The 21,664-nt window shown below is 39.2% G+C and overlaps 1 protein-coding gene across 3 annotated transcripts in view; it reads right to left on the reverse strand.

Moving 5' to 3' along the window:
* Positions 1 to 21,664, reverse strand: part of osbpl5 (oxysterol binding protein-like 5) — a 46,399-nt gene that overhangs the window by 16,364 nt on the left and 8,371 nt on the right. Inside the window, exons 2-9 of one of the 3 annotated variants that reach the window (XM_005737715.1) lie at positions 20,616 to 20,677; positions 4,889 to 5,044; positions 4,590 to 4,663; positions 3,421 to 3,501; positions 3,080 to 3,181; positions 2,668 to 2,871; positions 2,188 to 2,272; positions 1,921 to 2,083 (exon numbers count right to left, since the gene is read on the reverse strand). In XM_005737715.1, coding sequence (XP_005737772.1) covers positions 1,921 to 2,083; positions 2,188 to 2,272; positions 2,668 to 2,871; positions 3,080 to 3,181; positions 3,421 to 3,501; positions 4,590 to 4,663; positions 4,889 to 5,024 — 845 coding nt within the window. In that variant the 5' untranslated portion in view covers positions 5,025 to 5,044; positions 20,616 to 20,677. Of the gene's footprint in view, positions 1 to 1,920; positions 2,084 to 2,187; positions 2,273 to 2,667; positions 2,872 to 3,079; positions 3,182 to 3,420; positions 3,502 to 4,589; positions 4,664 to 4,888; positions 5,045 to 5,199; positions 5,268 to 20,615; positions 20,678 to 21,664 lie in introns of those variants that run through there. The other 2 variants (XM_005737716.1, XM_005737717.1) reach the window with 2 other exon arrangements.

The raw sequence follows: 21,664 nt of genomic DNA on the forward strand, positions 1-21,664 counted from the left end.
CAGAGTTGGTTGAGACATGTGCAAAACAGTGGCATTAATTGGAAGGTTACCGGTTCGAGCCCCGACTCAGACAGTCTCGGTCGTTGTGTCCTTGGGCAAGATACTTCACCCGCTGCCTACTGGTGGTGGTCAGAGGGACTAAGTAAAGCGCTATACAAATACAGGTCATTTACCATTTGTATCCTTCCCTTTTCCCCATTATACCCAGATCTCATCAAAATGCATTTTTTTAACCACTTTCACAAGGTCAGACTGTATCCACTCACTCGAGCAAAATGCCAAAACTTTGCAGAATCCAATTTTCCAGCTTTATAAAGGCTGATAACACGTGAGTCACAAAGAAGGGCACAATCAGGACATGCTCAACAGACTCTGACATGTCACAACAGAAAACGCAAGGGTGGACTAATGATGGCTGCATGCCATCATATCCTGCTATTGTGCATGCTGGTAATGAGCCAGAATTATCGTTATTAGTTGTGCCCACACTTTTCCTATAGCACAATGCACTGCTTACTAAGAAAAATCTACATTAAATGTAGAGACTGCCACCGACAAAAATACATTTTTATTTTTTAAAATATAGCTTACAGAATAGTTGAAGTCTATTAAATTTTTTCATTTTTTGGTTCTGGAAACTGCTTGGTTATGATTCAATGATGATTTAAAAATAAACTGTCCCAAACATTGTGAAGTTATCCAACGTTGGATTCAGCAATAATGTCTCCAGAGAATCCATGTTTCTTCATCCACTGTTCTGAGCTGACCACCAGAAAGCACAGAGGCTGTATGTGACACAGCATGGAAAAAGCCAGCCAAAGAGAGTAATGGTAAACGGCCTGTATTTGTATAGCGCTTTTACTAGTCCTCCCTAGGAACCCCAAAGCGCTTTACACACCCAGTCATCCACCCATTCACACACTGGTGGAGGCAAGCTACAGTTGTAGCCACAGCTGCCCTGGGGCAGACTGACAGAAGCGAGGCTGCCATATCGCGCCATCGGCCCCTCTGGCCAACACCAGTAGGCGGTAGGTGAAGTGTCTTGCCCAAGGACACAACGACCGAGACTGTCCTAGCCGGGGCTCGAACCGGCAACCTTCCGATTACAAGGCGAACTCCCAACTCTTCAGCCACGATCGCCCCTTGGGAGACCACAAATCCCAGTTGTGGTCAAAAACAGCCAAGCAATGACACATCAACCAGCATTTTATCATCCATGTGATGATGCATAATATCTGCCTCACTCTGCCTCAGTCCAATATTTCCAGTCTCTCCACTGCCTGCAAGTAGCTCTGAAAACCATGTCTGAAAAATGCAGCTCATTAAACAGTTTGATTCAAAAACTAAACACTAAACTAAACACAGCACTATTTTGCCCCAGGTCCTAGTCCAGCAAAACTCTTATCTGTAAGGTGAGATCCTGCCCTCAGTTCAGCATACCCAGGGGTATTTGTATTTGGTATAATGTTGTGTGAATCGTGATGAATCTATGGTTTCTTATAAGCCTAGCAGAGTTTTTAAATAAGGTTGATTACATACAAGTGCACTAAAAGTGATTTTTTTCCCTAGTTGCATTACAAAACTACGATAATTTAAAGAACACAGTTTGAAATCTAGTTAAAAATGTATAGAGAATAAATAAAATAATTAAATAAAATCTGGATTTGACATTCTTAGGCTTTCAGCTGTTTTATCACATAAGTGAGAGTACCATGGGAATTTCTGACAGTGATATGAAAAACAAAATGGGGCAAATGGTCAACAATCAGAATCAGGATCAGAATACTTTATTAATGCCTAAGGAAATTTTGCAAAGCGTGAATACAGGAATCATCGGTGATCCAATAACAACAAATTATAAAAGAAAGACTGAAATCAGTCATATGTCCGTGGATCTAGCTGTGTGAGTTTATGACTTACTGCAGCAGCTCTGTATCAGTGAGTGCCGTGGACTGCAGCAGGTTCAGTATATGGGAGGACTCTGAAGTCGTGCTGATATCTCCTTCTTTCCCAGCTTTGGCCGTCAGCTTGTAGAGGCTGGAGCAGCTCAGAGCCAGCTCCAGGGCATCCATCCAACACCGACCTGGAGAGCAGATTTTTTTTTAAGGGGAAGAAGGGTTGATCAGTTTGGTTGCATATATATAGTTTCATCAAACATGCAAGAAGCTGCACCTTCAGATGCCTCACCATCAGACTCAGATGCAGCTCTGAAGATCAGGTAGTTACTGGGTAGAGGCTGCGTGATGGAGCCAACGTTCTCTCCTTTGGGACCCTGAGGATATGGATCAAATACTGACTCATGCTTCATGTTGTGTATTCATGTTGTACCAATTGAAACAAATGGCTCTCCCAAGGGCCATGAGAATTATGCAGCACTAAACGAGATAATTATCATTTAGAAATAACATTTACGGTGAGGAAAAAAAGAAGACAGCCAGTTTCTTTTTAATACAACCACTAGGTGTCACCCAAGACAGATTTTTTTCCCCACACAAAGTAAAATCAAATAAAATTATTACTACACAAACAAAAAAAAATCAGATTTAACTGTCTAAATACACAAAATAATAAATTGTCCAAATGCTGAGTGAATTTGTCAATTAAAATCTAACTGTTTTTGATTACATAATTTTAATTGGACAGAATAAACCTACAAATATGTCTGACCTTGACAGCCCAGATTGATTTATCCAGTGGGTGGTACAGCTTGAAGCAAAAGCCGTCCTTCTTGGAGGGTCTCTCGATCAGCTTGCATGCACTGAGCAGGATGGTACCCACCCAGTGATCTGTTTTGGGGGTCTTATAGATCAGAAGAACCCCAGGCTTCAAGGCACACCACAATCGGGTCCAACTTTTTAAAGAGCCACGGATCTAAAGAAGCATAAGGGATGAGAGTGGAAGCAATTTAGAGTACAACTAAATAAAGTAAAGAAAATGAAATATGTTAATTCACAACTGCAGCATATTAAATATTAAGAGCATTAAAAAGTAAGAGGGAAACTGGGAAGTCAATATGTAATGACATCAGTTTAACATCAAGGTTATTATTATCCTGGCTGTTACTGCAATAGTGTCACACCTTTAACCAGTTGGACATGATGATGACGCTGGGGTCCTTAAGTGCAGTGGACAGTTCTTTAGCTGCTCGCTTCTTCTCTTGCCTATAATTCTGCTTTTGGACCTTTAGAACATTATAAAAACAAAAGCAAACAATAATGAAAGATCAGAACTGAACAAAGGACTGATATCAAAGTTTTAACACTAGGTGGAAGCAGAGTCAAACTAACTCTAGCATTCAACATTCAAAGACTTAATATCAAAGGTAAACATTTGAATATTTGAATACTGCAACATTTAAAATGAGCATGCACATGAGTCAACACAGCTGCTGACCATCTCAAGCAAGGATGTGACCTCTACCTTGAGCGACTCCTTCCGGGCCAGCTTCTCGGTGGGGGAGGGGCAGTCCTTCTCAACACCATTAAACATCCTGGACTCAGACTGGAGGCGGGAGTTAAGACAGAAAGGAAAGAGAGTTAAATGATGGACAAATAATCCTGTTGGGAGGAATTTTAGTTTAAATAAATCTGTGGTTAATAAAAGTTTAAATAACCTTATTTGTTTTAGTTGGGAACGGCCCAATATTTTACTGTTTTCAAAGGTTTGTAAAGAGGGGTGGGTGGCCCTTTCAGTCAGCAAGGAAACTTGGCAGGCAGTCATTTGTGGCGCTTTGACCACACACCCACTAACTTCCTTGGTTAAACAACAAGGGGTGAACTGAAGTAAACAGACATTAGAATCACAGTGGTAAGTAATTTGCAATTTCACTGTGATGTGCAGTTACTTAACCACTTGTTCTATATGCACTAACCCAATATTATCATCGAGCCCACACAGGCATTCTGTAACATCCAAAGAGAAAGCCATTTTTCAAATGTGGTACACGACGACAATCCAGGGTAAATGACAACATGCGAGGGGAAGGCTATTCTCAGTATTTTGGGGTGACTTCGGGTTGGGAGACGCAGCTGTGCATGTGAATTATTGCACATATAAATAGGCAATCTTGCAAGACGAGGCAAAGCGACATGAGGAGAGGAGACGAGACAGGACTATTACCCACTGCCACTGGAAATGTTTATTTACCACTCCTAATTCATATTTATAAGGGCGGAGACAGATAGGATAGTTAGCACTAATACAACATAAACAGCACCGGGGCAAAATAGGTCTGGGAGTCAAATACATGGCTTGTGGTCCTAAGGACACAGTTCCCACCACTGGCCTGAGATTTCAAATCCCACAGTTTTATATGTATTCTTGTTGTGTTGGTGCTGTTTAAACACAATGTAAAATTTTCCCTTCCTTCTATATTTTTTAGTGACCCATTTGTTAACCACCCCCCGAAAATAAGCCTAAACAACTGCTGGATTTCCCTATAATAAAATTCTCACAGATGTCTCATTCTGCTACTACTATGAGCAATCAGAGAGAACTAGTCATCACAAAAGGCAACAGTGTGCTCTCACCCAATGAGACATTAATAGTCAACTGTTGAGGACCTGCCCAATCAGGAACTGAGTTCTTACCTTGCTGCCTGGTGATAAGACAGGACTAAGTTCATTACTCAGCATGGAGAGACCGTTCCTGTCTGTCTCACTGCCTGGTGGGAACCCACAACACACAGTCACATATAAATGAAAAAAACTTGCTGACAAACAATTAAAGCATGGCAGTGCACAAAGCAGTTAAGAAAGAGCAGCTGAGGTTTGCTGATTAATATGGCATAAGTATGTTTCACCACAGTGCGCCATACTTTCCCAGACACTGGAATCCACTATTTCACAAAATATCACGTTTTGTCACTTGTGACATCTTGACCTTGTACCTGGGCTGAGGTTGTAGAAGTCGTTGTCTCCTCCATAAGAGAGGTTCCTGGTGAGGGTGCGGGGATCAATTTTGGGCGGGGAGGTAGCACTGGGGCACAGCGAATACCTCCGATGAAACAAATTCTCCTCCTTCATCCTGGCGGCCTGCTTCTCCTCTGCAGGGGAGAGACGCATAAAAGAAAAAATGGAGACAAGGTAGATGTAAAAAGGATGGAAGAAAAAGATAAAGAAAGAAATCTGTAGCTAGAACAAAAGAGAACTTTCAAGTTCTGAGCCTGCATGCATTAGTTCAACCAATATTTTCATTTACCAATAGTGAAATATCCTGTCTTTACAGATCCCTCTCTTTTGAATCTGATCTTCAACCCGTTTCACTGACTCTCAAACTCCATATTTATTCACTTCTTCTCTCCGTCTATGTCAATCCATAAGAGCCCCCACCCTTTCACTTGTCTCCTACACTAACAAAGACCTACTGTACGAGGACATGTAAGCCTGTTCACATAATGGCACTGTGCATGGCAGTGACAAGCAGTTCACACTGTGTATTGTCAGAGTAAATGACAGATGGAAGCCTCAAGAAAGTTCAGTTAGTCTGACCACAGACATCTACTGTGTCCAGCCACACAAACGCTATTCTTATTTTCCCCATTTCAAAAACACAGCTTCATCAGTCCTTCCCTAGATATCCACAAAGAATAATCTTCTAAACAGTTGCACATTTCCACCCACAAAAAGGGACAAATGCAGCAACTGCACATGTGTACAGGATCAAGCTGTAGCTCTGTGGCTTCAAGTCGTTGTTGTGCTGTTGTTAATTTATAGCAGTGGATGAGTCATACTTACAGACCACCAAGCCCACATAAAGAAAAAAAAAAGCACACACACACACACACACACACACACACACACACGCGCGAATCTATACGGGTGTACACATGCTGTATGCATGCCCTGTTTTCGCCACCACTGAGCTCAGAAACGATTGACAAGTTGCAAACTATTCTTAGCACGTTATTAACGGCTGCTGAGGGTCACAGCAGTTTCCAGAAAGATCGTTTTACTCAACCAAATAGATGTCGAGCTGATCGTAGCAAATCAGAGCGGACTGTAAAACAGGCAGAGCGGAACCACCTGGGTCTGTCTGAGCAGCTACACTCTGTCCCACTCAGATCAATATAATCCCATTCATTTTCTCTCAGTATGCAAACACATACAGTAGACTCCCCACCTACATAGCGGTCTCGCCTACAAGCCTCCAATTACAACACTGAAGAACAACAGATTATATAAAATTCATTCAAAGAATGTTTTCACAGACTGATTCATCTTTAACTCTCCCACGTTATTCCACTGTGATTAGACAGATGCAGGTGCAGCAGGAGAAAATGTACATATAGGTATTACAGACTCCACCGATTCACCTGAATCTATAGAAATGAGTAAAACTGGAAATTAGATTAAGTGCTGGAGAACTACTTGAGGACCTCCCGCTACAAGTGCATTCTCGCACATATTAAAAATACAAAAGCATTCACATCCGCGTGCTCGTCAAACCACTCCCTACTTCCCTCTATTGCCTATTCTGCACCACTGACTCATTCCTTCAACCTCTTGACTCCCTGCTGCTTTCTAATCATTCAATCTCTTCTACTCACTTTTCCCCCCACCTTTGCATCATCGCTCTTTCAAAAAAAGCAGGTATGAATGAGCAAGACATGACACAGAAGAAGATCAATTCAACAAGAAGCTTTTTTTGTCCTTGTGGGTCAGAGCTATAAATAGCTAATGTTTTGCTGCAGTGCATGCGTGCATATGTAGTACACCGCTGAACCCTGAGTGGGGTGCAGACTGCATGGAAAAGAGCTTGAAGCTTGAGCATTACACAACAGCAAAACACAATGGCCTGCCATGCTGCATGGTGATGGACACACACACAGTATTAATACCACTTACAATACATCCCCCGAGTCAGACTAATATGTAGGCAGACATGAATACTGACAGGACAAACCAATCGCAGCTAGCTCTCACTGTTGCAGGGAAGGATTAGTTAGGAAAAAGACTTGAGTATGAGGACAGTGGCAGAGCAGACGGAGCATGGGTGTGGCATCCTTGCATGTTTAATGTGTTTGTTCATGTCACCCTGTCAGTGAGGCATATATGAAACAGTAGTGCTAATGTGTGTTTCTTCAATGAAGCAAGTTAAAGAAAAAAGAACAGAGAGAGAGAGAGAGAGAGAGAGGCTACGCATACGTGACTGCATGCGCGCCTGCCTTGCTGCTGCAAACTGAAGGGAGGATTACATCTGCACATGATGTAGTGCCAAAGGAGAGATAAAAGGCTCCTCTCCAACAAGCAACTCCAGCACTAGCGCTGAGGCACTGTGATTTTACACAAAACACCCAAATAAGTTAGGAAAAGCATTCTTTTCATTCACTTGTATAAAAAGACACAAAAGTATCAAACCAAAACACTGACCGTATTTATTCTTTAGAAGGTTCCAGTAAGGGCCAGCATATGACCTCTCAGACCCCTTTAAGACACTCTATCTGAACACAGCAGGAATCAAAGCGTTTATAGTTGTTCTGAGAAGCAGTTGGAACGAGGCTAGTGAGGTTGGAGTATTCTTCAAAGGGCATTTATACAATACTAATAATCACTGATATGCACTGGGGTTCTCAAGTTACTTCTGGCACGATGACAAAAGTTTACAGAACACATATCAAAACTTCTTTCAATAACAATTTTAAAAAACATTGAAGGAAATTATTACTAAATTCCCTATAAAAAATAACAACAAACAAACAAGTGCATTGGGTAGATCTGCCCACTGCCTTCTCAGTGGAAAGCGAGAATGCAAGGGGTTTTTTTTTTGTTTGTTTTTCTTTTGGGGTTTTTTTTGTGTGTACACATAGACACACGCACGCATTTGCCATTTACACCGAATGCTCGTTTTATTTTACAGTAAGCTTACCCACTGCTGGTGCACTTCCCTAGTCCACTTCTCTATTCTCATTTCACTTTTTTCTTCCTCTTTAGTCAACAGGTTGGTATACTTACAAAAAAAATCCAAGTACAAAACACAAAGACCAAATAAACACCCTCCCAAATTTAACTGAAAAGAATGAAAGGAAGCATTTTGTGCATTTCAGCACAAAATGCTGAGCTCTGATTGACATGCGGGCCAGTTTCCCCTTGCCCTTCAGAAGTACTAATGCCACAAATCAGTGGCATTAGTACTGTATCAGTGTGAGCAACACACACTGATACAGTATTTCAGAGACAACAGACAAAATGTCACAGGATCAGAACCCATGAGAATACAAAGGCAAAGGGTTTTCTTCACGCTTAGCTAGTTCTAACCCTTGACTGACCTTCATTATACTTGAACACAGCACGTAACTCACCTCTTAACACTCACCGCACACAACGCAAAGTTTGCCAGGCTAGGCTAACATGAGGTTCAGTTATCACAAATGCTACACAGGTGCTAGACTAATATTTACACACTAATATCAACATCTTGTGGAAAAGATAAGAGTAAGGTAACAGCACCAGGCCAGTCAATGACACATATTCCAGTGTCATACATTAACCTTAAACTAAGAGAAGGACAGATTAAAAGAAAACAACAACAACAGAAGAGTCTGACCCACAGTTACCTTGTTGAGATGAAAGCACATGAGGCCTGTTTGTTTTTAGTAATCATGCCTGGGAAGGCAGGGGAGTGGAAGACGTATACATGTTCTAACCTGTATGTTATTCATTTGCTCGACTGATATAACAACCATGAATCGCACATAGAAGTCTCAATGTGCTCACACAATGCATTTTCAGAAATTATCTGCTCGGTTTTCCAGTAGCCACACGCTTTGTTTTTTAAGTGACAAGAGATCCTGTAACTTACTTGCAGTTTGAGAGAAATTGTAAAGTTTAACTTCTTTTATTATGAACACGTTATTCTTCAATTAAGAAAGTTACTCAGTTGTCATTCTTAGAAAGAAAACCAGAACTGGCAAAAAACCTGTATTGGTAGGTCACACTTTGGAAAAAAACTGGAACTCAGATTTAGCCAAGAAAATTGCAACTGGTCCAAGCTCTAGTTTACAGCATGTTAAAAAAAAAAGAGTAAACATTCCCTGACATAGACTGGTGACGTGTGCAGGATGTAACATACCTTTTGAATATGACAACTGGGATAGGCTCCAGTGTCCTGTGACTCAGAACAAACAGAAGTTAATGCAAATACTTCTTGGATAGATTCAGCTTATGCCAGCTACACTGAGAACTGCATGTCACCAGACACAGAGATACACCTTAAATTTCACAACTTAAGAGTGGCCAGTCAACAACACTAGCAGCTACATTATTAGAGAAGGAAAAATGTTTCTGGAATTAATAAAATGAAATAGCCAAAATTCAACACGGACACATACAACAGTGGTTCGACCCACTGATGAAGGACACTGTGGAATGGTGTTCTTTTAGCTGTGTTCAGATGAAAAACAAGGCTTCTATTTTGGTCCATATAACTTCCAGTAATCTTAAATTGTATTCCAACACCTCAACACACATTGGCCCTGCTATGTGCCAGAGCCTCAAAATGCAGAAAGCCAGCATCAAACCAGCTGTTCTTAATACGATGGCACAGATTAAGTCCATACACTCCCCCATCTTTCCATTGCTCTATCCATCCTCCCTTCACTGCCCCCAGCCATGTTAACCGTCATTTTCCTGTAACAACTGGATGACCACATGACCTAGATGTATGAGCCGAACATAACATGCATTGACCCTTTTTCCTTTTACTCCTGCTTAGGGACTGCTCAAAAAGTTTATATTCCTATTATTTGAAAAGAATATGTATAATTTCTCATCCTCAGCCACATCACATGAAAAAAAACCACTGCTTAAAAACCAAGTCATGAAAGATGGTGAGGTATAAGGTCACATTTTGTCCAAATTCATTCTGCATATTCAACAAAGGTGAGAAGAAAAAGTTATTAAAAAAAAAAAAATCCTTAAATGTTGCAAAGCTTAGATTTAAAAGCGCTCTGTAATTTCCATCCTCAACTACAAGCTGACCCGGATATTTCAGCATCAATCAAGCATGTTTAAAAAATATATATATAGTCAGTGGTCAAAAGCTTCACGAACATTTAGAACTTCTTCCTGAATACAAAACACAAGGGTGCCTTAGAAACTGCTGATAACTACACACAGACTCTTTAAACAAACAATTTTAGCTATTGTGTTTAACAGCACATGAGAAAGGTAGAACTACTGCAGGTCTTCTGTCACTGTAGGAAACAAACAGAGACAGTCTAATTTTGTAACTGTGGGAGGATGTGTGGTTTAGTGTTCTATTCTGAGTGTTGTGGGGGTGCTGGCATATTTTAAGGAACTGAAATGGAGAAAATGCCTCCCAATCAGATTTCCCATCTGATCTTACCTTAAATAGGAAAGTCCACTTCGGTCTATAAAAGACTGGGGTGGTCCCTACCCTATTTTAAGCAGCAAGGTGAACAGTTGCACCCTATGGTAGTATTTTATGTGCTTATATTATTCTTCCCGATCACTTCAGTTTATGTTAAGGTCGGGAAAGCTATCAAACATTATAAGTTATTTCCCTGGCCTGCTAAGAAGGGCTTAGGATTTGCCAGTTAGTCAAAGAGTTTCAAATGTTCCCAGTGCTTCAGGTTAGACTAGCAGAACATCAAACCATGATAAACACAATCTAGAACAGAGGCTTCTGTCATGAAGGAGTAAAGAAGACCAGGAGTCCCTACAAAGGGGATGGCTGCAAACTTTAGAGACTTAAGAAAGATTAACCCAATAGATTTATCTGTAAATTGAAATTGAACCACTTTTTTGGTTTTATCAAAACAACTACAGATCCAAAACATATTCAGTGTGAAAAGTCAGACTCAGGCCAACAATCGCTTTCCACATTTCCACTCTTTTCACAGACGTATTATTCTATAGAAAAACGTAACCTCTACCGACCTCTACCTTTCAAAACAACAAGTAAATTAACCCTGTCTTCTTGTTGCTTAGTGTGGATGTGTGTGCATGCACGTGTTTTTAACATGACTGATTAAAAAAATAAATACATTTAAAAAATAATCATCACAATAATTCAAAGAAACGAGGTGTCTAGAGAACACTAACTAGCAGTTATTTCTTTTCAGAAACTCCAGACTGACATTATACAAAAACAATTGCAGTTTTTGTTTTTGCTTTCACAGAATAAGTCTGACTAAGAAAGCAGGCCCTAAGACACACACTGGAGCCATATTTGACCTGGCAGACAGATCAAGCCAGCTGGCTCCATATATGCTGGATCCAGGCCAGGGGATGCAGTGTGTGAGAAGTAGCCTTAGGCCAGCCTTGATGGAGAGAAAAAAAAATGTGGACATCAACAAGCATGCAAACGTATATGGACATGTGCATGTAAACAGAGGGCCTAGCTTACTATTTCAACTGTCAGACGACCTCAATAATTGAATGTGACATGCTGCAGTCTTGACTTTGACTTGTTCTGACACGCTCTCCCTTGCTTTCTTTTTTCTGATGTTCCTCCTCTTGAAGCTCATGTACAATGCTGCTTTAGCATGATTAAGGATGTTGTTGGTGACAGTGAGACTAACCTGACATATTAATGGATCTAAAAAAGTATGTGAAAATTAACATCTGCAGATTGACACCTCAATAAGGTACGTGCCCCAGCACATACAACACAAACACACTAACAAAATAACTCAAACATGATTAAGGCCGACTAGGAGAGAAGCCACGTGCAAAGATAATGAAGATTCATTTTAAAGAATGAAAACAATCATAGCATTTTAGAGCCGCTAAAAAGGTTCACTTCAAGCCCTCTTTAAGTAGCGTTCAAGTTTTACCGCCTTATGTACAAATCCTTCTGTTCAATCTTGTGCCATTTAGTTTCTGCTGTTTGTAAACACCGAACTTTCACTCATCATAACTAGCACATGTATTTTAAGATATCTGTGTGTGACCTATTAAAAAAAATAAAATACAAATAACTTAAGTGAGAACTACGCCCAACAAGCTGTGTTGGGAAGGTTACTTTTAAATACATTTAAATACATGCCCCAAAATGTATTTTGTAACGTAATCCATTACGTTACTCAATGAGAGTAATGTATTCTGAATACTTTGGATTACTTAATATATTATCATGCTTTTTACAACTACATGAATGTCCTATTGCTGTGTGAATTATTACTTTTACTGAAGGTTACTCGCCATACCAATAGCAACTAGATTTTTAAATCTTAATATAAAATGAGTGACAGTAGGTGGACATTAAGTAAGGCTGCAGTTTTTGCAGCGATCTCGTATAGAAAACTATCCGTATATAAAACAGGTCCGCGGCTCCAAACCGTAGTAAAGGAACCTCTGGCTAATACGTCGGGTTCATGTCGGGCTAGTAGCTGAAAACTAGCTTTACTTTGTTGTCTGGGTCAACTTGTGTTGAAAGGCTGCTCCAAAGGAACTTATTGTTTCGGAGAAAAACACGAAAAAAGTGTACAATCGAGTCTTAAGCTTACTTACAACTTGCCTCATCAGGCACTCTTTTTGGCTGCAGTGGTTATTATTATATTTACATGCTTCCATCTCCCGCTTCTGGTCGGTGACAACTTGTACTTTTCCACTCTCCTTTTTCGCCCTCCCTCGTGCTCACAAACACATAACAGGTATGGCAGTGCATAACTTTTAAAAATATTTCTTCACGTCATTATGCGAGCCGCAAGTAGTGGTGACATGGGCCACGAGATTGAGACACAGGCATTAGAGCGTCTTAATGCGTGTTTTGTTTGGGGCGTGGAAACCAAAAATAGAGAGGGCACAGCCGAACATATGAAACAGGAAAATACGGCCGTGTAAGCTCTTTATATCAACAAAGTAACTGTATTCTGAATACCACCTTTTTAAATGGTAACTGTAACGGAATACAGTTACTCATATTTTGTATTTTAAATGCATAACGACGGTACATGTATTCCGTTACTCCCCAACACTGCCAACATGAGATTGCATTGGTAATCCACAGATGCTATGTGTATTACCTGTGCCTACGTGTTATAGCTGTGTGTGTTGTCACCATATGGCAGTGTGCATATGGAGCTGGTAATATGTGCTACTTTTGCTGTCTGTGCTGGTGTTGGTTAGCTTGGCCCGTGCTACAGAGAACATCTTTTTAAGTCATAATAGACAAAGAATCTTTCATCGAGTTAACACTCAACTTCCCAAAACCCCTCTCAGAATAGCCATCAAAGTTCAACAATGAATCCTACATATCTAGCATAGTTGGGCTGCTAACATAAAACCTGGTGGGTGATGTTTTCAGTCACTGGAAAGATTTGCTTGGGGGAGATACTGTACTGTACTGTACCAGCCTTTGCTAGCAAGAGCCATTTCAGGTTGATACAATGCGAGACTATGTCTGGGAAGAAGATGGGTCAACAGCATTTTACTTTGAAACTACAGGACCAACCCCAGTTTTAACTGTCCTAATGTCTTAAGATGGAATGCAAAGGCCAAATGCTTTGTTTTTTCTCCCTTCCTAATAAAACAGGGTGAAATGAGTGAAGTGAAACAATGCTGAATGTTCTTTACCTTGTTGCTAAAGGAGGGATGTCAAACTCATTTTACATCTTTGATCTTAAGTGGTCCAGATCAGTGAAATTCTCCTTTCTGTCAATATCAGTAAGTAAGCTTAATCCCTGAGATATGTTTTGTATAAGAAAAATATGTGCAATTTTAACCTTATATCTCAGTTTTCAACCTAATATAGAAACTGTTGTATTTAAAAAAAGAAAAAGAAAAAAGAAATATGTCAGCACAACTCTTTGGGCTTAAATGTTGACTGTAATATAATTATAAAGCATGAAGGTTTTGTTAATTCGCAGAAAATAGGTTTTTTAAAAAGTTTTGACCCATTGTAATAAAGATACATTTTTATAATTGATTATTTTTCCTGTCATTTAATCTATTACTAAATTCCTTTTATGTAGTTTGAACAATCATGGGGAGAGAATTTAATTGTAGAGACTGAGCAAGGAAAATTTCACCCCCTGGACCTTATGTTTGACACCCATAGTCTAAAAGCTACAAAAACACTTGAGTGTAGTTAAGTTTAGTGTGCTGTGTGGTAGTAGTAAGTATGATAAAACAAGTAAAAAAAGCAATGGGTGCATAATTATTGATAATAAACGGGATAAGAAGTACAGACAAAAAAAAAATGACCCCACATATTAACACATATGTATTCTATATTTAATCTAAACTCTGGCTATGGGAAGCCAAGCCTCCACCACTGCAATCTTATAACCTAGGTCCTTCTTCACATTGTTAAATGAAAACTAAAATAAAAAAAAACAAAAAAAAAACAAAGTCAAAATATGCAGTTCAAATGAGAATGAATTTATTGTCAGTGGCATTCTAATCATATCTGTCCTTGCCTTCTGTTCAGTTCCAAGTCTCTGCATTTCTATTCCAAAAAAAGAACTAAAGCCATGAAAAAGCAGTCAGTGTGAGCCAATTTTCTTATCCCTTTGCATCTTGAATTAAATATTACTGCACCACAAATTAGATACAGTCTTTTGCTCTACTTCAACTTGCTGTGGTGAATTAAATGCCCTGCAGCTTTAGAACAGCATTTTTATAGCACCAAACCCTTTTCTGTACGAAAAGGTAACGATAAGCTGTAAGAAACCTCAAAAATTAAATGAAGAAAAAGATAAGCCAGCCTCAGTCGCTAATTTGTGCAAAACAGTGTTCTTATCTTGCACCCAAAAAATGTGCACACTAACTTTTTTTTGGATTCATTTAATGTGTGCATTGGCTAAATTTGCTCTTATCACTGCATGTAATCAATCAGAATCATGCCAACACATATTTATATATAGGAATATATTTAGCTCAAGCTGTAACATAGAGAAAGTGGTTAATTTTAGTAGCATCGGATTTTTGTTTCCTTTAATTAATTTCTTTATATGTTATTTATAACAACGGCAGAGTTTGTTTTTGAGCCTAAATGAACCTGTGTGATAAATCAGCACAGGTTATGAGCTTGGCTAAGTGTGGACCTCAGGGGACACTGTCTCTCTCTGCTAGAGAGACAGGAGGTGTGAGGGACTGGAACAAAGATGCCTGCCAGCAGAGAGAGGGAGGCTGCGTGGCTTAAGATGTCAAGAGATAACGGATGACAAGGTGTCAGATAGATAACGGTAATGCAAAAAACAACCCAGAGAGCAGATGAGGGCAGAAGCTGATTGCAGATTCCCTGTATTATAATATTCCAAACACCAAATTATGTCTCATACTTTCTGCAATAAATAATCCATTTTCACTGGAATGTCTGTTTTCAACCTGATAAAACTCTCCTACTTCTGCTGATTTCTTACCAGCTTGGTATGTCATGGCCAAAAGACGAACCGACTGATAGTCAGTACAATAACTGAAAGAAGTGTTAGAGCTACGTGACTTCATCAATGAACAAACAGGAGAAAATGCAAATGCTCCAGGGAAAATAAGCAGTAAGGTTAGAGTTCCATGCAAGTTTTGAGCCTGCGCTGTTACACACTGTTCACTTTAAAAACACTTATGCCTGATCAATGTTGCTGGCTAGATATCTACATGGTCAGTGCATTCTGGTTTACAGGAAATCTAGACAGCAAAAAACACAAGCAAATTAAAGCACAGCTACTGCAAAGCTATATGTACTGCTGTGCAAAAGTCTCAAGCCAAAGGGAAAAAGATGTAGCAATTTATTGAAATGTGCAAACATAAATGGAAATAGTGTGCATAAGGTAAAAACAGAGTTTGTGCAACTCTAACAGACTTGAAAGTCAATATTTGACACCTTTATTCTTCAAGCTTTACTGTCATTTCTTTTAAGTTGTCTTCAGGAAAGGTTCTCCAGACTTCTTGAAGGATATTCCAAAGCTTTTCTTTGGATAGCGGCTTCCTTTTGCTCCATTTTCTGTCAAAATGATCCCGTGCTGGTTCATTAATGTTAAGTTCAGGCTCTTAGATGGCTGATTTATTACTAATAGAAAAAGACACAATGGAACACTTTCCAAGTATGCTTTTAGTGCATTGGCAGCATGTTTCCATGGCTCCTTCAAAAGGTAAATATAAAGAAATGAAGGGTGGCTTCAGACTTTTGCACAGTAGTGGACACATGAAATAAGAGATTTTGTTTACATCTATGAGCCAACTTTCAGGTATTGCATAATTCCTTTTGCTTCAGGCAAAGCAGTTTTTATGTACTTCCCTGTCCTCTACGATAAAACTAAGAAGCAAACTTGCAACCAAAAAAAACAAACAATTTTTCTTAAACCTCCAACAGTACAAATGCTGAATGAGAGCACTGTTTAAATTAATCAACACTGAATTTGTTGGAATCATCTTCACAAAACTGAGTTACAAAGTCCCTGACCTGCTACCCTCCTCATATCAGCATGGAGCTCCTTTAATTCTTCGTTCCAGCAGTGAGGAACAGTAAAAGAGAACAGCAAGCAGAGTTCAAAACAACTTTTACAAGCTGCAAAACTCGTTTTCTGGGACAAAAAAAAAAATGCTGCTTGCAGTTCACTCTGTACTGGACCCCTGGGTGATCTCATATGCATACTGAATGGACAGTGCCACAGCTTGTGGTTTGTAAAGCATTTAATGAGAAGTAATTGGGTCAACCTGCTACAAGTTCCTCCCTTTGTCCAAACAGTCACTTGATAGTCCCGTCACATGAGGAATTAAATTAACATAGTGTAATGAGGGCAGACTACACTTCTGTTCATCCTGCCCAGTATTTAATTGAATTATACTGAGAGACCAAAAAAAAGGAAGAAGAAGAAGAAGAAAAATAGTGTTGTACAGCCATAAATAAAAATGCAATTTACTGTACGAGACCTCATTTAACCAGTTTGTCACGGATATAAATCCCACATATGACACAAAGGACAGTAAAAAGCAAGACTATGCACATAACTGGAGAAGAACTGCATCATGTTATAGTCAGGTTTGTCCTTTGAAAAACTTCAGGGGAAATCAACAGATGAACACTTCTCACAGATCGTCCATCCACTTTGTTTTCTCGTCTCTCACCTGCCCTCTTTCTGTCTCCCCATCAATCCCACAATAACGAACACTTATGATGCTGGCAGGAGCTCTCAGCTATTCACTGACACAAACAGCCGGAGTACTAATCATATCCTCAAGTCTTTGCTAATGTTTTATAGTAATACTTCAAACTCTTTACTTCGATAGTTTTACACATGCCTTAATTATGTTTAGCCTTGTAAACAGTTTCTGTTTTATTTGCCAATGTGCAAGAACCTCAGCCACTTAGATTTATAATGGCACTGTAACTGAACTGCGTGCACATAGTGGTGCATCATTTCTGCTCATATTATGCTGTTTCATACCGAGTAGGCAGTTCTTATAGGGCTCCACGCGTCACCAATACTCTGGCCTCTCTTCAAATCACGAGAAGCACAATAAATATACATCACATTTACTGAGTATTGTTCTCATTAACTTAGGTCTTATTTTGTTTATTAAACAAGACTGTCGGGTGCTATTTTCTCTGAATGGTGTTCTACAGTAGTCAATGCAGATGCCATTATCAGCTCTCCTTAAATTTATTCTATCTGACAACCAATTTGGATTTTATTTGTTCTTTAATTACTGCAAGGTCAGCTCCTGATTGTATAACTATTCTTTGATGAAATGACTCCAGGCAAACATTGTGTAACACTGAAGCCTACTCTAAGTTAAATTAAGTTTTATTGATCCCTGCAGAGAAATTCATTTGATGCATTTAACCCATCCTAAGAACTAGGATGAGTTTGGCGCCAGGGGACCAACTCTACTTCTCTAGCAAGGTTTTGTTGAAGAGCACTTTGAAAAACGTAATTTCGCTGATAAAAGGAAAGTCACGCAGGAGACAGAAAAAACAAAACAAACAAGAAAAAAACCCCACATGCAAACTATATATAGAAAGGATCGGCAATGGATGGTGATCAATCTCAGGACCTTCATGTTTTGAAAGGTCAGTTCTAACCACTAAGCCTGTGAACACTAATGTAGAACATTAAATCAACCATGTTATGCTACATCCAGTAATTTGTCGCTCAAAGCAGCTTGTTTTTAAGCATTAAGAAAGCCTAAATATTGATTTCATCCCACTGTTAACAATTTCCATATTTTTAAAAAAAGAAAAACATTAATTGTTATGGTCTTTTGTTATTTGGCTGGAAATTTAGACGATTAGATTTTTGTGTGAAAAATCTAACAGGTTAAATGTGCAGCATTTGGCATTTCAGGACTTTCCTACAACACATCTTCATCATTCAAGCATAATTAACTTTAGATTTGAACTGACAGAGATATTGGATACAGAATATTACAACAGTCTGCCTTCTCCCCACTTGAGTAAACAAAAATGTGATCACCGCCCTGCGTGTGTGGAATGACTGAGACAAACAAAGCTGAGGTGGCAGAGTGGAAATGTTGAGAAAATTGCATTCATGTTCCACTTCTATGCCATAAAGAGCTCTTGTGTTTCTCTCCTTGTACACTTTACATCTTTACCCAGTGTGTATTGTGATGCAATCTGGTGTTAAAATGATAATCATATAGTTTTTGGATAATTTACTATCCACAAAAATAGTTGTCAGAAGTAGGAAATCTTAATTCTACTAAATTATGGTGTAAAAGTGGCTGCATGTGAGTTAATCAGGAACAGTTAATAGATTTCAAATCCAAATTGCAACTGGACTCAATACATGCAATTAAACTGCAAAAGAGCCAAGTAAGTATTTATTTTTTTTAGTTTAATTAAGTAACTTGGCCCAATCACATCTAATAATTTCATGTTTGATTACTCTGTATTCTATGCAAGTCACAAAGACAAAAATAGTTGGTACAATTCTAACCAGTCAGTATTTGGTATGATTATCTTTATTCGTCAACACAGTCTGAACTCTTTTAGGCAAACTTCCTTGCAGTTTCATGAAGGATAAGAAGAAGAATCGCTGCTTTTTGTTCCATTCTCTTAAGAAGTCAACACCACACTGTAGGGCTGTGGTATATCATAATGTCTGTGATAACATGGATACATTTTTACATGATAGCCCCATTTCACAATATCCATGATATAGCAACACAATTTGATTTATTATAGCATGCCCAACAACACAACACAAACAACACGTAAATCCAGGTGTTGCCAAGTTTTTGGCTAATAGCTCTTTGGCAATCACCTCACTGTTGCAAAACACTCTTTTGTGCTTGTCAAATTGTGCCATCTTTGGCATTTTTTCACTGAATCAGCTAAAGAAATGGGAACAAATGGGACCACTTTAAAAATTAGAAGAAAGTCTGGCTCCTTGAAAGCAAAATATAAAGATTGGCTCACATATTATTGTATTACAATGAATACTGAACTAAAGCGTGACTTGAAAAATGCATATATTTCACAAGTCAAATCATAATTGTGTTATCTGTGAGAGAAATAGTTAAATATTTTCCCGCTGACTGTTCAGCCATGGAGTAAGCTGCTAGGTACCGGATTTGTCTGGTTAATGTGTAATTTGCTGTTAAAGCACATGCTCCAAGCACATGCCAACGTAAACAACTTTAGCATGGCTGAATCTCTGAGCTTTTCCGTACTGAACCGAGTTGGCCTCTTTTTATAACTACCACCCTAGGGCTACACAGACACACAAAGCAGTACCTCTAACCTACATAATGACAACACAATTTCAGCACACTAAAAGTAAAGTAAGATTACTGTGTTATTATTATTATTATTCCCACAACATCAAAGTGACATTTTTCACAGTAACAAGGCTACATTTGTTAAGTAAATAAAAATCCACGGTCACCCTTTCTAGACAGATGTGCAAAAGAGCTAAGTGAAATCTGTAATTTGTACAGCAAACGTGTACAAAGATATTTTTATCCTTCCAGGAGAGACAAAAATACACAGTGTAATACAGAAGACTGAAAAAAGCCAGTAACTAGTAATTACATCCTGCCTCTGTATAAGAGACCACCATGTTCCCCAGGCAAACTGCCTGTTTTAGGGCTTTGCCCATCTCTCAGAAGTATCCATCTGAGGCCAGCTGTCCTTGTGAAACCTCACTTATTCCCCTCTGAACCAAGCGAATCAGACACACCCTGTAACCTGCTGATCTCACTTCTAACGGTTTCTCTTCTTCTAAAGTCACATGGTGTACAAACTCTAGCGCACACAGACACAGAACAAACACAGACTTTACTGCTCTAGCCAACACTTTGATCAAATAGCTGTAGACAGGGAATATTCTACTTAAATGTAATAAAAACTGGCTGAAACAGAGAGTCTGCTTCACACCTTAAGAGATGTGCCCTACTTCTGCTCAGAAAGTGAGTTATCCCTCCTGGCAACGCTGGGTAAAAATGTGCTCGCATTGGTGTCAGATATTGAAAGCAGGGTGATGGACTGAGAAAATCAGTTCACAAATTTAAGTACATTTAAGTACAATTAAAGTACTCAAGCACATGCAAGCTTGGACGGTAACATGCTAACAGCACACACAAACCATTTGACTAACTGAAGCTAAAACAGATGGCTATCCAATTTAGCTAAGTGTATTCATTACTAAGAAATTAAAGAGTGGGCCAGCAGCTGAAAGCTCAACTTACCTTTCACCTGAGCCCCAGGAGACACTGCATCCAGAAGCTTTTGTTGAATCAGCCTGTCTCACCTGCAGAGATGCAAAAGTTAGAATAAGGTTTCACTTTAACTCACACAGTACAAACGCTCAAACCTGCCTCACCCCCAACGTCTCTCCCGCTAATGCTCCTCCTGGTCACACCACTGTGTTAGAGCCCCACCCCACTCTTTCCCAGTCCTTATTTCAATAAGTCAGAACAAGCCTGCACCTTTAGCTAAAGTTGACTTGTAACACAATTATGGATCAAATTTCCCCCTCAAAAAAGATCAATGAAAAGAAAAGATTCAATGCTGATACTGTCAATCCCATTTTGTTGGAAAGGAGATTGTGTTTACCAAAACATAAGGAACACAGTCACACTATCATATTTATGGAGAACTACTTCTGTTACACTAGATAAACACACACCCCAGTACGATGTGAATCCAGGAAGACGTGAGGCAAGATAGCAGGAATATGGCTGCAGACAGTTCAATGTCCACATAAGTGAACTTAATTTGATGTTACACATTTACATTCACTCTCATTATTTACAGCTAAAAATTGTGTTTTCACCTCCCATTCTTACATTTGTTTTCCCTTGAAATCCCTTTGAATCACTTTTCTTGAAAAACCTGTCTATTCACACACAACTGGGACATGTGATAAGTCACAAATCTACAAACGAAAACACACACAAGCATCAGTTTGCAAAGCAGCACTGAACTACATATACCCCTAATACATGCAATAAAAAACTGAGAAAATGCATGTATCTGTGCAGATTACACCAATGTTAATAGACGTAATGGTAGTGCAACAAGTGAAAAAACAGGGTGGTCAGGAGTGGTGGAATCTGCGCCTTTAAAATCCTGCTGCTTAGCAAACGAGGAAGCCATAACACTTGAGTACATCTAACCTAAATAAGAAGTGAACTGAAAGAGAATCGCTGAGCTAACAGCACTTGAGGGACAAAGACAAAGAGGGGGGCAGTGCAGGAGAGATCAGGTCAAACACGCACAGCCAATACAAAAAAAG

This window comes from Pundamilia nyererei, unplaced genomic scaffold, assembly GCF_000239375.1.
Source record: "Pundamilia nyererei isolate P.nyererei 1_Seehausen unplaced genomic scaffold, PunNye1.0 scaffold00078, whole genome shotgun sequence".
In the NCBI taxonomy this organism is placed as follows: Eukaryota; Metazoa; Chordata; class Actinopteri; order Cichliformes; family Cichlidae; genus Pundamilia; species Pundamilia nyererei.